This window comes from Amblyomma maculatum, chromosome 2, assembly GCF_055883805.1.
Source record: "Amblyomma maculatum isolate TAMU_Amacu chromosome 2, ASM5588380v1, whole genome shotgun sequence".
Classification (NCBI taxonomy): domain Eukaryota; kingdom Metazoa; phylum Arthropoda; class Arachnida; order Ixodida; family Ixodidae; genus Amblyomma; species Amblyomma maculatum.
Window position 1 is genome coordinate 214,660,784 of NC_139345.1, and position 18,606 is coordinate 214,679,389.

At 46.4% G+C, this 18,606-nt stretch overlaps 1 protein-coding gene across 1 annotated transcript in view; it reads right to left on the minus strand.

The window, feature by feature from the left end:
- Window positions 1-18,606, minus strand: part of LOC146201264 (uncharacterized) — a 219,200-nt gene that overhangs the window by 127,139 nt on the left and 73,455 nt on the right. Inside the window, exon 2 of the mRNA XM_084595736.1 lies at window positions 5,369-6,651. Within this exon, the coding sequence (XP_084451862.1) occupies window positions 5,369-5,531 (163 nt within the window). The 5' untranslated portion in view covers window positions 5,532-6,651. The remainder of the gene's footprint in view (window positions 1-5,368; window positions 6,652-18,606) is intronic.

Genomic DNA, 18,606 nt, shown 5'->3' on the forward strand with positions numbered 1-18,606 from the left:
CTGGAGTGCTAGGCTGGTCGACGCTCGCGCGATAACCTTCAAATCACGCTCGACTGTACATGTTGTACGACTGCAGCCATATTACGCGCGTTAAAGAATCTGTGTTGTTTAAACTTTCCATTGTTTATGTTTCAGATGCTTTGTTTTGGAACATCGAGGCGATGTTTTTCTAAGCGGGGAGTAATGCCGCGAAACCTTCAAATCTCTATTTGTTGTTTTTTAACAGCCGCCGGCATGCTTGCCTTATCACTGTGATTCTGGCACGCGTATCAATTCTGTATCCCGTGTTTATTCATGCTCGTTATCGCGATACGACGCGTTATCATTTTCATTGTCGCGAAAGATGCGCCGAGATCTGTCTCGAAGATTCGGATCACTTGCGTAGTTTCCACAATGTTCCAGGGTGTACTAGTAGCAGTTTGGGACGTTATCTAGATTGTTCTGAGCAGCCTTTAAATTGAGTGCTGACAAGTGTAACGGGCATTCTTTGTTCGACGATCGACGAGCACGTTTGCTGCTACCGCCGCCGCCGAGTTGCTTAGTTCTTTTGCGGGCGCAAGTCAGCACAATAAAGAGTTAATTTCAGTACCATCAAGCCTGTGTCTTCTTTTGGTGTCAACGGCATTGCCACCACTACGTGACAATATTAATTAGAATTCTCTTGGCATTTTTCAAAATATTGTTCGCTATGTAGACGATTACCTTCGATGTTTTAACCATGGATTCAGGCTAAATGGGATGGACTTGAAATTCTCTACTGAAATTACCGATGATGGCAGATTACAATTCCTGGATCTATATCTGTACGCTCATAGAGATCATTAATGTTGGCAGTATAAACCCAGAACTGTGAGAGCTCTACTTGACTAGAGGTCAAGACTAGACTAGAAAAGGACTAGATAGATAGTAGTGGAATACATTCGTTCAGCGGTATATAAGTGATGTGCCCACAAGATTAATGCTAATTTGTAGGAGCAAACGACTGAAATAAAAGAGAGCGCTAACTCCACAACAACCTCATAATTAGAGCATATGAAGAAGTAAAGAGGATGGTAAAAAAAAGGGCATACGTATGCGGAATAGTCGCAGGGATTTGAAGAAAGCAGCAGTTGTGCCATATGTCCACAAATTGTCACATATAGTCAAAAGAACATATAGGTTACGGCGTATGCTGTATACGCTGTTTTCTTTGAATTTATCAAACTAAGTAGTATTTGTACAGAGCAGCAGAGAAGATTTTGGTTAGTTCACGAGGTAAATGTGGTGGGTGCCAGGTTATGCATCGTCATTCTAAGTTCATGCTGTGCAAAGTTTGCGTTGCTTTAGGATGCCGCTATCTTTTGGTGGCGTGTATATTGGGCGAACAAGGCAGTGGATCAACAAAAGATTCTACTTTTTATGACAATGACTTTTCTATTTCATCTATTGTCCTTGTCAAGCATCGTCGTTCGCGTGGTTTGAACCATGTTTTTTTCGCGTACGGTAATTCTTTTTAGTCATTAATATAGCCCAGCACAAGAAATTACGAAAGCTGTATACCTAGAGAGTCGCTGTAATAGATGCCTCAGCATTTCGTCTTAAGTGGTGTCAAAGAAGGAATTTGATTTTTTAGACAGTGCTTATATCGGCTGATAGCACGAAGATGTGGGCTCAGTGCGTTTCTGCTGTGCAGAGAGTTTGGTGTGGTGGACACTTGAGTGTTTTTGCGCTGTGCAGAGAGTTTGGTGTGGTGGACACTTGAGTGTTTTTGCTTTGGATAGGTGGGGGGGGGGGGGCGGAGGGTTAGTTCGTGCTGCGTATAAGAGGTTTTGTTTTTGGGTTTATATATATCAAACCTAGGTATTTATTCTTGCTTTTATTTTTTATTGGAGTGTTTTCATTGTGCTTTTCTGGTTTTTACATATTTTGTTTTTCTATGTGTACTTTCTTTCCTGGCGTTAAGAATAACTTGAGGTGAGCGCCTGTAGTGTTCTCTCGCGTTCTCTTTATTCTATCTGTTGCCCGTGTTTCTGCGCTATTGTTAGCTCTGTATATTCCCACCAACGTGGCCAGATATCTGCGTTGAACAATCACCTAGTAATATTGGTTCTGTGGCACCAAGCGTGCGCACCCTCTCAGACCACCCTAGATCTGCATCTTTGCCTGAGTGCCCTGAAGTCGATTTTAGATACCTTATGTTTAGTTTCAGAAAAGTCGATGTACATTTGTAAAAACTTCGGGCATTTAATAGCGGGGTTACTGTTGGGGATTCTCCCGAGGTGAAGAAAGCGAGTTATTTCGAGAGTGGAATCAGCCGCGGCAATTAGTACATCATGACACGAACAAAATCTGCAAAATACGGGACTTCAACGATACACAGAAAGAAGAATATTCACGTCTCTTTCGCTTGTTTTGGGCTGCTAATTTCGTTTGACATTGCATTCCGTTTTACAAAATTGCACAAAAAAACATTGAAAATTGCAGCGGCTTCTCATTTCTTCCAACCATAGCGTAAATCTCGGACAAACGTGTATGTTACGTGACGTCGAGTTTTCTCAAAGCTAAAATTGTATTACCATGTAAACAGTTCTCGTTCATAACTGGACGTGCCACTCAGAAGTCGTTGAATGAATTCTGTGAGCTTTTAAACAACACTTCCAAGTGGTGTGTATTGCTTGTGCTCTTCTTATCAATGACTCATAGGTAGTGTATGACTGCGGATTTATTGACAATTTTCTTTCTATGATATGTTCCGCCTCTTTCTCATTTTGTGTTTTAGGTTACATTTTTTCTTATGGTAATGTTATGGTTTCTCTTGTGTTGTGGTTTAGAACTTCACTCAGATGGCAGGCGCCTGCAAAATTTGCAAATTCGCAATGGTGATTGTCCAACAGTGCCTCAAGGCGCTGTTTTTCGGCAACCTTTATTTAGATAGCATTTAATGACATTAACATTTAGTGCACTTGTTCTTTGCAGCATTTTCAGTACGCAGATGAAACGCATCTGATACCCGGACTGGAAAATTATGATTAGGCACACCTTAACCTTCTACAAATTGAGAGTAATTATGGACTGGTACCAGAGAAACAAGAATAATGTTATGTGGCGGTGTCAACCCGGTGACAAGGTAAGCGCTTCTTGAATGTAGGTGACATAGCTTTCATTGGAGGGCTGCGCACGTGACTCAATGTGTGTTTGAAGTCAAGAGTGTGACGGAAGCCCGTCTGGTCGGGATGGGACATGACGGAAAATAAACGGCACCGACCAAAAGAAAAATGATGAAATGACGTTTCGGCTCCCACACAAGAGCCTTGTTCACAATTGTGAACAAGGCTCCCGTGTGGGAGCCGAAACGTCATTCCATCATTTTTCTTTTGTTCGGTGTCGTTTATTTTTCGTAATGTGTGTTTGGCGGTAAGCTTCAAAGGATCTGGCGGTTAGAAGAGAGCGCGAAGGATTTCTTTGAAGATGTTCCAACTCGTTAATTCGTGCTCGTGGGTGTCATACCATTGCCTCATTGTACCTGACAAATAGAAAATGACGTTTTTCAGCGTTACGGTTGGTTCCCACTTCTTATGGGTTCTGACACGTTCGTACATCGATACCCATTTGTCGACGTCATCACTTTAGGCACCGAAAAAGATGTCAGGGTCACGGGGTTGAGCCCTGACCATGAATGTAGTTGCTGTGGTCTTCGCAAGTCGCCGGTTGAGTCATTGTAGCCGTTCCGGTGTAGCGACCGTTGCTAAGCTCCGTGGTGCAATAGGCCAGGACGCGGGGGATGGAAAAGTCCGCACCTCGAACAAGATGCTTCGTGGCAGTAGGCGTTCGCACCCCGTAAAACACACTCACACCGAACGCAACACAGGGGCGCACCGGACGTCAAAGCACAGACTGCTGTCAAGGATTCGGGTCCCGAGCACGCGCCATCCGCAAGCCCACTTCGCCTGCCTTCGATGAGTCGACCTGTAGCATTATTAGTAACTGAAAACCTAGACTTGCCTCCTTCTACAATCCGGTGAAACTAATCTCCGGCGTCAGACCACAAGGGTCTCAGGAAACTTAAGTAATTGGGAAGAAAGTGAAGAGGGGTTAAATTCGTATGTCTGTGACGGTAGTTGAACATCTGTAGCTATGTTGGGCAGTCATCATGCAAAACAATATAGCTCAAAATGTCTTCAGAAGACAAGACGTGTGCATACTTCCTAAGGAGATGCGAAAGCAAACCAACGTGTCAGAACATTTTTCTACGCATGTTGTTTGTTCCAATTTTAGCGGCTCTGCTGTTCAATATATACCTCCCGTAAAATATCTGGAAAGTTTTCTGCATGATATGTCGTATTAAGCATCAGGCTCGCACTCAACTACGAAGAGCCGCCTGTTTACTGCACTAAACCAAATCCTTACTCTAACTCTAAGGTCAGAAACATATGCCTCATGATATACCGTGGTGCGAGTCAGCATACGTTGCTTCTTCTATGGTAGTGTTTGGCGCCAAAATCTATTTTAAAGAATACTTGTATTCTGTGTGGTATACAGCGACTAGGGCCCGCTTTACGGATGTGTTCAAGCATCTGCAAATGCCTATTTTTTAGTTATTCAGAGCTACAGTGGTTAGAAGTATATCTATACGCAATAACTTGGCATTGAGCAAACTCCACTCCGATTATGTAAACCATTTATGATGCTTCGCGCGCTCGCTAGATATGAAAAGCGAATTCGGGCACATAACCTTAATTTAGTCTTCAACACATTGCTTGCGGGAGTGTATTGCCGAAAACGTATAGAAAATTTTGAACGCTTCTGGATCGTCCACATATTTGTTCAAATCATGACATCCTTGACTCGAGCTGCGCACTTTCGATAAGTTGCTGTCGACTTCCGGACTCTGCAATTCAAATCGTTGATTTGTTTCGGCAGGTATTGCATTTTTCCTATGCGTACAACTTTATCAGATATCTAATGCCTTGAACCTACACCTCTCTACGACCTGCGCCCATACTGATGGTTGGGGATGTTCGGAAGCTGAACCCGAGGACGCGAGGTGGAATCTCGGCTGCAGCGGCCATGGTTTAACGGAGTGGAGTGCTGTGCTCATAAAGAGCACAAGGTACTCCAAGCTGATCCGTCACATCGGCCTTTCTTTTTTACTACCGCTGTGGGTCTGGAGCCCACCGATTAGAGGGCCCTTCGCTAGATTTTAATGAAGGTGATTTGTACTCAGTGGTTGAGAGTGCTAAAATGGTGCCCATGTTAAAGTTTTATAAGGTGGCCGAAGTTTCTTGGAGCAAGGTACCTGTCTCGGTTCACTCCCTTCTCTCGTGGTGAAGTGAGGCTACAAAAACAAGCCTGAAAAAAAAAGCAGTTAATTTGATAAAGTGCCACTCACCCGTGGGCCTGGGCGGCCGTAGAGCGTGCCCCAGCAACGGCGGGGTCGCCATCGTGGTTGGGGACGGCCAAGCGGTGCTCGTAATCATGGCGGTGCTGCTGCCGACGCTGGTCGTCTCGTCGCCGCCGATGTCGTTGATGCTGCGGTTGCGTGCGGCTCGCATGGCGAACGCGTGGCGCTCATGCGGACCGCCATGCCTCCATCACGGCTTCGGCGGTGCGCTGAGCCAACGCCGGTGCACAGCTCCCCCGCGCGTACGGCGCATCTTCTCCCGGACGTTAAGGCTCGGAGCAAAGAGCGGCGCTGCAGGAGTGCTCACTCCCACGCAATGTCCCCGAAGTTCTTTCACCACTGCTGCTTACTCACTGTCCTGGAAACGACCTATTTCCCTCCTGATGGAGATTTACATCAGCACTTGGGGTTGGCTCAGCCTCGAAGATAGTTCCAGTCGAGTTGCTGACGTCCCCGACAGATTGTGTCGCCAAAACACGCCTTAGCAACGCTGCCGTAGGACCCCGCTTTGAGCTTTGAAATTCGAATCTACTCTTCGGGATGCTCCCAAGCTGCACTTGATTCGCGCTGCTCCTGGGCCTTGCGTAGGTCTACCTGAATACTAAGGTAAGAGAGAGACTAATGCAATGGTGGAATTTCTGCCCTGGCGCTGCAGCTCGACAACCGAAAGCTCTGCCCTACGCGTGCACTATTGAGGCCCTCGCTCCTCCGCCCTCTTCTTCCTTTTTCGGGGCGAAAATCACGAACAGCGCGTCGGTCCTAAAAAGCTTTACTTGGCGCAAGGAAACTGTCTTCGTAAGTGCTTCGCGGAAGCTTCTTCACCTCTGCACAAACGCCATCAGAAATTCAATCCCGAGCGCACGCGGAGCCTAAGCCTAAGTTTATTCGTAGTAAACCTGCTTTATTTGTCACCTAAAAGAGCCTTTTAAAAGCTAAGTCTATGAATTGGGCCGTGCTTATTTTCTCTTCAAACGGCGAGCGATTTGAGTGCCTTAAGCGGATTATTTTAAAGTGCCAGAGGACAAGCAGCCACTAAGCCTCACCAAAGGCGCGCCAATAGTTTTACGAGAAGAGCAAGGTGACCTTCGTAACTTTCTCTGACTTTTGTAGCTTTTTCAGTCCCACGGTTGTTAAAAAAATGCGCATCTGCTCTGTAGGGATGCGATGTTTTCTCGCATTTTCGGAGAATGGCTGAGTACTTCACGCATCAGAGGGTTCTCGTCGAAAGCACGTCTCCTTGTGCGTCATGTTGAACACCCGCTTGGCTTGACCTGTAAATAGAGAAACAAGAGATTGTGAGGTCAACGAAGCAAATGAAGGAGTTAGAGCCGAACTGTGAATACAATGACAGTGATCCGAAGGATCTCACAGCCCACCCGCTATATTTGCCTTACTGTCACTTCAGACCACATATCGAGAAACTTGGGGGTATATTTCAGTTCACCTTCTACGTAGTTCACATACAAACGCAACGTAGTGAATATGTTATTTCTCCTTCGCTTGCACAAATTTCACGCACACACATTATATCGCCATCATCTTTTATTGGGCGCACGCTCGACCTCGGTCAGGTCAATTTCACACTGTGAAGATAAGTGCTTTTCAAGAGATTCTTATATTCACCTTCTGGCCAGCAATTGTTTTTCTTCAAGAAGAATTATTTTCTGAAGTCATGGCTATGTCCCTCTCAACCAATGAGGCTCTTTTGTGATAGGCAACGCCGGCGCCATTTTAGTCACAACGGGGCCGAACTATCTACGTCAAAAATATTACGCACTTTAGTTTGGCCCGCCTCCGTGCAATACCGGCGTCGCTCAGACGAAACAGCAGTCTGTGGAATTTCGTGGTGGTGCATTCTGGATAGTTAATGGAGCTCCTCAGGTTTTGCTCGTGCGTCGTCAAAAAACGTTGTAATCGGATCCATCGCACAGCGCATAGTTTAGGTAATGAGGTCATAATCTCAATCGTATGTTAACCGCAGAACATGGTTTAGCGCAAACGACGGTCATCTTCAGTCATGCTGCTTTGTTTAGTCTATGACTTGGAGAAGGTTGCCAATCTAACATACTCGAGATCAAGTAGATGTAGGCATGAAATAACTGCGGGCAGAGGACCATAACACCAGCTTTGGGAACGGCGCGGAAGCCGCGGAAGCGAGCCCTTCTCAAAGGCTTCTGACTACCAACAAATAATAAATCCTATGGTGTCACGTACACCTGCATTTTGTACGGCGTTATTTGAAATTAGAGATAAACATTCTGCCTATTTTAAATGCACATAATCGAAGATTGAGAAGATATAGAAAAAAACTATTCTAGTAATATGTTTGTGCAGCACATCGCGTTTGAATTATGCCGGTTATCTACGAGGGTTCAGAAAACGGAGAACTTGTCTCTTCATATAGTTCTGTCTTGTTCCATGTTCGGATGAGGCTCTCGTTTTTGGCTCAACGTTAACTTAAGGTCGCCCACATCCAGAGCTAGAGATTTCACGCTTAAGAGAAGTTGTGGAGGTTACTGCTGCTGGTTTCGGCTTCCTCTACGAATCTTCAAAGTCAACACACATACACGCACACACACAAACTTGCACACACACACACACACACACACACACACACACACACACACACACACACACACACACACACACACACACACACACACACACACACACACACACACACACACACACACACACACACACACACACACACACACACACACACACACACACACACACACACACACACACACACACACACACACACACACACACACACACACACACACACACACACACACACACACACACACACACACACACACACACACACACACACACACACACACACACACACACACACACACACACACACACACACACACACACACACACACACACACACACACACACACACACACACACACACACACACACACATACACGCACATACAAACGCACACATACACGACGCGTGCGGCGCTTTTCGTGTGCTGTCGCCTCCTAAGCCATTCCTCTTTCCTCAGTGTTGCGTCCCTGCCTACGCCGTCCACAACGCAGACCGGGAGCGTGAACGGCTTGCCTGGAAAGATTAACAGCGCATCAGGACGTTGCAGGGTCATTAGCGACCAAGCGTGCTTCCGTAAAACATTGGTGCGTTGACACCACAGCTAATGCTCAAAGGTTTACGTGAACTAACCCGCAACCGTATCGTGTGTATTTTCTGCGAGGAGAGGTACAACGTTCGCTCGAATAACTGCCTTTTTATTAGCACCGCAGCAGCTGGCGAATCGAAATATCGTATGCAAAAAGTGTCACTCCATTATTAAAAAAAGCATAATGTTAATAGGCACTTTCTTCTCTTGATTGCACTCTATATTGTTGATGCGGCATTTAATATTGCGTGAATTGCTTTTAACTTTTGCACACAATTGCTCTGTCGTGGTCTGCATCCAAAAAACCATGTACTGGTTTCGAAATAACTTAGCCCATTTTGTTGTGTTTAGAGCGCAATGAATACGCTTACATAATTCACTAAAGTAAGTAGCCCCAGTCTATCCACTGGTTTTGAATTGCCAGACAGTGTGCCCTAGTCTTGTAGGTCACTACAATTTTCAGCCGTAGTAAGCTAGCCAGGCTTGCGTCACTGCAACTTTTGTTGGAAAGGTGCCGTTCTTTACTGTTCGAAGGAAGCTCGCATATATCGTGTCTGCAATATAAGACACTACATGTCCTTATCGGTAAGAAAGATAGTCACTCTCGCTTTGGGCAACAGTGCATTGTCATATAGAAGGAAGATATATAGGCGCTGCGTAGTTCCCTGGAAGAAGAGCTAAATTGCTTAAAAGCGCATTGTGCATTGCCGCGAACCTTTACTAGTTCTTTGCAACAGCGAACAGACCGATCTTGCGCTCTTGGTTCATGCTGGGTATCGCAAAACGCGCCTTTTAAGGCGGAAGCCTGGAATGCGTCATCGGCGTCAGCAGGAGCTGTCGGCAGAGCCCGTTGGCAGAAACTGTTAGTATGTTGGCGTCCATCGGCAGACAGTATGTTTAAGTCCATAGACAGACTCCTCCCGTGCCACATATGTATAACGGGTAGAGAAAATTCCGCAGTCGGAGATATAAATGAACAGGTCCAAGCAGACAAGTGTTTTTGATTGCAAGGTATTAAATGAAATGGGGAAAGCTACTATAGCGATCCACAGCCGTGGAAGCGGGCCCGGGGAGACCCCACGTACGTATCTCTCCGGGGAAGTAGCGGCAGGGATGGATTGTAGGGTAAAGGGAAGTAGGAATAAGGATAGGGTTATGGGAGGTTGGAGGGGAATGTGGGAAGCGTAGGATTTTGACTAACAGAATTCGAGTCGAGCTCCCATGTGGGCAATGCGGGCCTCCGTAGAGGGCGAGCACTCGCTATTAGCCGAATATGCATCCCTCGGCCCTTGAATCGTTGCACCACCGCAATGCTTTTGCCGCGTCTCCGGCAGTCACACTTCCGAGGGAGACAGTTAAAAATAGATAAATAAACATTGTGTCCACTGGGAATCAAACCTCCATCCCTTGGATCCCCAGCCGAGCGCTTTACCAATTGCGCCACGCGCCAGATCATTAAACGTTCATCATAATTCCCCTTGTCTACCGTGAGGATAGCGGGATTCAGCGAGCGACGGATACTGCACCTTTAATTTCCTGAAAATGAATTACAGAACGCTGGTGTACATTCATGCATTCAATGGAGTGCCATTTGTGTTCGACATGGGGCGCGCCATGCACCATCACGACTGGTCATCCGCGCGGCACCTATCATTTGGGGCTTCCTCGAACGCTGCACCGCACAGCAAACAGAAGCAGATCCGGATGTCTAGGAGGCATTAGTAGGGAGAGGCCGAGGTGGTGAAGGGTGGCTGTTCCTGGCCCTAAGGGGCTGGGACGGTATGTCAACGCCACTTGCGGCGTGGGCTAGCCAGCCACCCAATTTGTATCTGTTGTAGGCCGTCATTGCACCCGCCACCGCTTCGGTGGTAGACGACGGCTGTTGCGGCGCTGGTCTTTCTCTCCCTCTTCTTTTTCTTTCTTCTCTATTTTCTCCTGTCCACCCCGCCGGGGTGGTGCAGTCGTAAGACGCCCGACTGCTGTGCCGGAGCACCCGGGTTCGAACCCGACCTCGGCGGCTGCGTTTCGATAGAGGCGAAATGAAGAGGCGTACTTGTGCTGTGCGATGTCAGCGCACGTTAAAGATCCTCAGGTGGTGAAATTACTCCGTAGCCCTCTACTACGGCTCCTCTTTCTCTCTTTCCACTTTCACTCCCACCTTCCTTTACGGCGCGTTTGAGGTGTCTACAGAAAACGAGCGAGACAGTTACCGCGCCTTTCCCTTCCTATAAATCAATCTCTCTTCTGTCCACAAGAGGCAGCGGAAGTGGTTCAGCTACAGAACCAGTAGCAAGCCCGTGTATTTTGGTTTTCTTCTTTCTACATCCACAAGAACAACGAGGCATTAGTAGAGCAGGCATCAGTGGCATTTAAAATTGGTTTACAGGATTGAGAAGGCGCAGTACCGTCACAATTCTCCGCGGTCACATGTACCCCGCCGTAACGCTGATTGATTGATGTATAGAAATAGAAAAGCGCGGTGTCTCACTTATTTTCTGTGGACACCTCAACCGCGCCGTAAGGGAAGGGAGGAAGGTGGGAGTGAAAGCGGCAAGAGAGAAAGAGGAGTCGAATGGGAGGGCTATGGAGTAATTCGACCACTTTTTTCATTTCATTTTATTACCCTCAAGCGCATACGCATTACAGAGGGGAGTGGTACATCATATATGATAGAAAGCATAGAGCACTAAATGAACAAAACATAACAAAGGCTAAACGAACAAGGGAATACAGAACAACGAAAACAATCTTACAATAAAGAAAGTTATACAAGTGGAATAAATTGAAAACAATCATAAGCGGTGAGAAAACAGCATTGTACAACGAAAAGAACAACAGCACTGGGATCAAACAAGCATGAAAAACCAAAAACGGAAATAAGATAATATTCAGGAAAAAAAAGTGTCACGGATCAGCTTCAAGATATTCCATCAGTAATGAGCGAAATGAATCGTGATCTTGGATTAATGCGATATCGGGCGGAAGGCGATTCCACTCTACTGACGTACAAGGTAGTAAGGAAGGAAAAAGGGCATTAGTATTGCAAGTTATGACATTCACTTTGTAAGCATGATCGACGCGGAAGGAGCGATACGATGGCTGCGAAATGAAAGTATGCCTCAATTCGTTATGATGATAAATTTTGTGAAAAAGGCTAAGACGGGAAAGTTTCCTTCTAAGATCGAGAGATGGCAAAGATAGCGTTAGTTCCATGGAAGTTATGCTGCTAGTGCGTCTGTAATTGGAAAGAATGAAACGCGCCGAATTATTTTGAACCATCTCGAGTGAGGATTTCAAGTTCATGAAACCGGGATCCCAGATTGCAGAAGCATATTCAATCTTTGAACGTACCAATGCTTTGTAAATAGTCATTTTAGTCGAAACAGGTGCCTTTGAAAAGTTACGGCGCATATACCCAAGCATGCGGTTACTGTTGTTAATAATGTAATCAATATGTTGCTTCCAGCTGAGGTCTTTAGTGATATGCACACCCAAATATTTGTACGAAGTAACAGTATCTAAAGGAGTGCTATTCAATACATAGCAAGCAGGGGTGAGATTAGTTCGCGACACTCGCATAGCTTTACATTTTTTAACATTTAGGTCCATACACCATTGTAAAGCAGAAACATCGGCGGGTTCAGCAATCTCGCGATAAATAACACAGTCATCGGCAAACAAGTGAATAGGGGAAGTGACACAGTTAGGAAGGTCAATAATATAAACTAAAAAAAGAAGGGGGCCCAAAACGGACCCTCGTGGTACACCTGACGTAACAGGTGTTGACGGTGAATTATTGTTGTTAGCAAAGACATGCTGTGATCGACCGATGAGGAAAAATTCGACCCAAGTAAGAAGATGTCCGTCAATGTTAAGGAAGTTGAGTTTAAGTAGTAAAAGACGATGGTTTATTTTGTCAAATGCCTTAGAAAAATCCAAGCAGATACAATCAGCCAAGGAACGGTTGTCAACAAGGGTTAGCATGGAAGTTTGTAAAACAAAGTAGCTGTGTCTTTACCGTGCGCTGTCATTGCACAGCACACGGACGCCTCTTCGTTTCGCCTTCATCGAAAAGCAGCCGCCGAGGTCGGGTTCGAACCCGGTACCCGGCCGTAAAGGAAGGGAGTAAGGTGGGAGTGAATGAAGAGGGAGATGGAGATGGCGTAGAGGATGGCTACGATCCACCGCGCTATAATGGCTTTTTTTTACTTCATCGCACATTAGTGGTCCAAAGTGCCCTTTGAATATTTCTACTTTCTGTGTAGTGCGGGATGAGACCAAACTAGTCTGAAATAATCGCAGGCGAGCTCAACTATTTCTGTATTACTCGAGACTTTTCCAGTACCCCTTGGCTGGTTTACAGATGTTGCTGCGTCAGTTTCAGATTGGGTACTGCCGATTGCAAAGGGGATAGGTACTTCGACACCGTCGAGAGCGTTTCGTGCTATCGCCGCCGCCTTGTTGCTTACGTCTTTTGCGGACGCAAGTCAGCCCAAAAAAGAAATGACTCGAGTGTAATACTCTTTTTGCCTCATTTTGGTGTTTTCAGCATTATCACCACCATGTGACATCTGGCGGAGGTGCTGGCCCACCGAGCCAGCCGCCGACTTCAAAGGCTAAAACCTGAACACGGTGTACTACCAGACTCCACCCTCACCAGAAGGAGGCTCCTACAGTGATGATGGTTCAGCGCGCAGTGCCGAGTCGGGTTATGATACAGCAGCCCGATAACCCCCCTCCCCCTTTTCAACGGCACCTCGGGTAATCGAGTGTTGGCTCGAATACTACGGACGAGTTGCTGCATTTAACCAGTGGGACGATGCTCTGAAGCTCCAGATCGTCTTTTTTTTTGCACCGATTGGGGCAGGTCATACTTGGTATGAGAACCTTGCGTCTTTTTCAGGACGTGGGAAGAGTTTAGGAAGGAGCGCCAGAACGTGTTCAAGAGCATTATGAGAAATGAGAGAGCGGAAATGCTCCTCCAGATCAAGCTCCAGCTTCTAAATAACTTCATCCTAGAGAATGCCGAAGACATGAAGCGCCTATTTCGAAGCGCTGACCCTGCAATGACACTAAATGTAGTAACCTTTGGAGGTGAGGTTGCATCATGGCGAACTAAAATCATCTGACGCCGACTACGAATGACGATGCCGCAACTTTTACATCACCGCTGCAGACGGTGAAAATGCCGATGACGACGCGACCAGACCTCTAACTGAAACGCCAAGCAACGAAGTGATGGCGTGCTCCGGCCGCGAACACGGTACGCGACGAAGCCGAGGCTGGATATTGAATCTAAAGTGCATTGTGAGGACGTAAGCAAGTGTCGTTGAAGTTGCTCTCGACGATCGCGCGGTTACCGCTTTTGTGGATACAGGAGCCGATTACTAAGTCATCAGTGGACCATTTGCCGCCAAACTCAAGAAAGTGACGGCCACTTGGGATGGCCCGCTGATCCGCACCGCATTCTGCAATCTTACTCCGTAGGGGCGATGCACTGCAAGAGTGACAGCAAACGGATGTACTTACAATACCAGCTTTGTGGTACTGCGGAATGGCTCGCGGGATGTGATTTTTGGTGTAGATTTTCTCACCGGACATCAGGCGATAATCTACCTTTGATCTAATCTCATCCAGCTCTCGATAGACAGTGTTATACCTAAAACGACGAACAATTTCGACACTTTACGCCGCTCTAAACGTCGTCGATGGAACATAGCCCCGTTCAAGCACCGTCGTCAGCGTGAGTACCAGAGACATCACAGAAGGTGTCGTGGACCCAATTGCTCTTGGATCGTAGACTGGCCATTGGAAAGGATATCGCCCATATCCGCAATGGGCAAGCTTACGCGCTGGTCGCGAACTTTACCGAGAATACCGGCATCTGAACAAGGGCACGAATATTGCTTTTCTCGACGACCTAGCAAGCCTCCGAGAGGTCTACGCTCTCCCGAACAAACCGAAGATGATGCACCTAACCAAGGCTACCAGCCCACGTTCGACGTCAATCTATCGTCAAACGCGACTGATCGAGCGCCGCATTGTCACCGACGAACACATCCGATCTCTGCTCCAAAGCCCCTACCGCGTATCGCCAGCCCATCCGCGATCAAGTTAAGGAAATTCTTAGCGATGACGTCGTCCAGCCATCGAAGAGCCCCTGGCAGCCAGTTGTTCTAGTAAAAAAGAAAGACTTCGGTTCTGCTTTGATTACCGCCGCTTGAATAGCGTAATGAAGACAGATATGTCTACCTGCTCCCCTGCCTCGACGACACACGGGATCGGCTTTGCAACGCTAAGTACTTTACGTCGATAGACCTAAAGAGTGGGTACTGGGAAATTAAAATTGATGGAAGAGACCATGAGGAGACCGCGTTCATCACACCAGACGGCCTTTTCGAATTCAAGGTAATGCCATTCGGCCTCTGTTTTGTACCAGTGATGTTCCAGCGAGCAATGAATACCATACTGGCTGGCTTGAAGTGGCAGATTTGTCTCGTATACTTAGACGACGTCGTTGTCTTCTCTTCCAACTTACAAGATTATCTGAAAAGGCTTCGGACAGTGCTCGACGGAATCAAGTCGCGAAGGCTAACACTGAAATACTGGAAATGCCACTTCGCCAATGTGGAACTGCGGTTTCTAGATCACATCGTTAGCAAGGATGGCGTTCGCACAGACCCCGAGAAAACAGCTGCTATGGCACTGTTACAACGCCCGCAGACAAGAAAGGTATACGCAGATTCCTTGGGTTGTGCGCTTACTATCGACGATTTCTCAAGATCTTTTCTCGTATCACCGAACCGTTGACGCAGCTTACAAAGAATTATGTATTTTTTAAATGGGAAGCGCCGCAAGCAGAAGCCTTCAGCGACCTTAAGAGTCGCCTGCAGTGTTCTGCTGTCCTGGGCCACTTTGATGAGAACGTCTAGACGGAAATCCACATTGATGCAAGCAGTGTGGGCCTAGGTGCCATTCTCGTTCAGGAACCTAGCGGACAAGATACCGTCTACGTCTCTCTGTTGAAATTCGAGGCCAACTAATCGAGCCATGAATTGAGCCATGTCAAAATTCGGCTTGGACGGATGACCATTGAAGGTGTTTATGCGATCACCACGCTCTGTGCTCAGTACATGAGAGATTCATCCGGCCGCCTTGCTCGGTGGAGCCTGCGCCTTCAAGAATTTTACGTTAATGTGCTCTACAAGTCTTACCGGAGACTGCTTATCATGAACCCCTGTCGAGGCGCCTACGAAAGAAGACGACGACGATACTGCCTTTGCGATACCGATAAGCACGAACTTTTTTGCACAGCAGCGCTCGAAACCCGAGTTGTAAAATCTAGCGGATTACACAGAAGGAAAGACCGCTTCCCGTCCTACTGTGTTTAGGCCTCAGTTGTCTTTCGCCTTACACAAAGTTGTCCTCGTGAAGAACTTCTCACCAAACAGGACCACATACATTCTTGTCGTGCCTACGGAACTCAGGAAGGAAATTTTGCTGGCTTTCCACGATGAGCCAACAACAGGGAGTATCGGGATGGCCCGCATATCATATCAATTACAAGAAAAGTATTATGGGCCACTGTTACCTGCCGACATTGCAGATTACCTAAAAACAAGCTGTGAGTGTTAGTGACGCAGAAAGCCTCCAAACAGACCTTATGCGTTACTGGACTCTCTACCACACCCCGCCAAGCCCATTAAACAAATTAGATTGGATCTCCTCGGCCCCTTTCCGAGTTCTTCTACTGGTAACAAGTTTAATTTGGTCAGTGCATGGGGTTTAACGTCGCAAAGCGACTAAGGCTGTGAGAGACGCCGTAGTGGAAATCTCCGGAAATTTTGACCACCTGGGGCTCTTTAATTTGCACTGACGTTGCACAGCACACGGGAACCTTGCTTTCCGCCTCCATAGAAAAGCGGCCGCCAAGGACGGGATTTGATCCCGCATCTTTGGGCACAGTAGTCGAGTGCCCTAACCACTGCGCCCGTGTGTGTGTCTTTCCTCGTGTGTCCTGTTAATTGCGTTGCTCGTATACAGATAATTTATCACCTAGAGCTTGTTCATATAAGCTAAATACAAGTTGGGAAAGCGCTGTGGAGGCATGCCCGTTGATAAAATGGCATTCTTTGGCATTACCTTCGGCAAGTATTGATTGTTTTCTGGCTTGTGTGACCGCTCTGTAGCATGAAAACTGATAAACATGTCTATTGTTTGTGTAACCGTCTTGTTGTCATGTTTCTATGTGATTCTGTGTTTATTATGTGGCATTAAAAAGAATAAAAGGAGGGCTTGATATGCCGTGCATAAATATAACGATTGTTTATTTTTCTTTTAACAATGGAGTTGAATGTGCAATTCTTCTATGTACCGTGCAAGAGCCTGCCAGGCTCTTAGTACGTGGTGGACACTTATACGCTGACTACTTGGTTCCAGTTTCTTAGATTAGCTATTTATTAAAGAACGCAATATATGCTTTCATCATCATCATCGTCGTTAATTGTTGCTGCTCTAAAGATCCCACCAGAAAAATGGCGGGGAGCGAGACAACGGCAGAAGTAATCATACAGAAACTTTTAAACTGAAAAAGGAGCTCGACCACCGCAAGCGCACGATTAAGAGCATTAGATCGAGTTTACAAAGTTTTACCCTAGGTGCTCAGTTCTGACACCCCCGTGCACATCACAAAAGAATGATTCGTTTGATAACACATGCACCTCTCTACGACCTCTGGTCGAACCCTATCACGTTTTCTAGAAAAAAAGGTCGTCGGTGCAAATCATCCGCCTATGTTGCGATTCAGCCCGAAAGACATTTCGGTGCACCATACGTCGCCGTTTCGTTTGACACCACTAAGAAGCCTGTATCCCTGATGGGTGATTTCGCTATCAATGGTGATTAAAAGTGGCGACACACACACAGCCACATATTCTCATGTGAAGCATATAAGGCCGGTCGATAGTATATGATCACGCTATGATAGCTATGATCACATAACTTGGTGGCCATGTTGAATCTGAGAGCGACGGAGAAACGGACGATAAACGGGCAAATGTAAGTATTAAAAGCTTAAGCTCTTAAAAGTAACATAAATGAATAAGATTAGCCAATTCGATAGAAAACGACTGGTAATCAAAGCAATGAAAACTAAATTTGGCAATGCACGTAGCAATATATGAAAAAAACGCTGTGTGGTAAAATCAACTGGTGTAAGCAAAAGTGTAAATAATGAAGAAATACAGAAAAAGGTGCAAGAACATGCAAACCAATCGCATTTGCAGGGAGAGGACCGGGAGGAAAAGTGGTTATTGCAGGTTCAGATAGTCAGTTAGCAGCTGCCTAAATTTGCAGGGACTTGTTTCTATAGCGAGGCTTTCGGGAAAACTGTTCAAGTATTCAATGCCAGTAGAGAAGAAAGATTTGCGCAGGCGTTCGAAGAACCATGCAGACGCTGTAGAATAAAGGAATTAAATAAACTGCGACATCTACGGAAAGAAGCGCGCAAAAATGTTTCCCGCAGTGCAGGAAGGCTACAGTATAATTTGTGGAGAAAACAAAGCATTCCAAGCTTCCGACAAAGCACTAAGGGTTCAAGATGAAGAGACGATTTTTGGTTAGTAAGGGTCATAAAGACTGTTAGGAGGGCTGCTACAAGGTTATTTTCCCTTCATCGAATTTCTTGAGCCAGCTCAGGCGCCTGGAACAACACTGAAAAGATGTGAAACCACAGAACGTCAGTTAATTGAGCAACCAACCTTTCCTCAGTGCCACTCAGAAATTATATCGAGAGCTATGGTGGCTGCGTTACTGCATTGCTGTTCTTGCTTAGTCGAAGAAACTCCAGTCAGTGCCAGCAGCACGCCAATGTGCGTGGACATGTGTGGCAAGCCACTACTGTGTGGCAAAAGAAGGCTAGTTGTCAAACGTGAGCATTCACATTCAAGGGGTTTGGAAGCAAAGGGGCAGCTTGTACGCGCTGTTGGAGAGTTGAGCTGCAGTTGTTGCGCTGTGTGCCGTAAGCACGTCGGAGGATGGGCTGTCTTGAACGGCGGAGACAAAAACGAAATC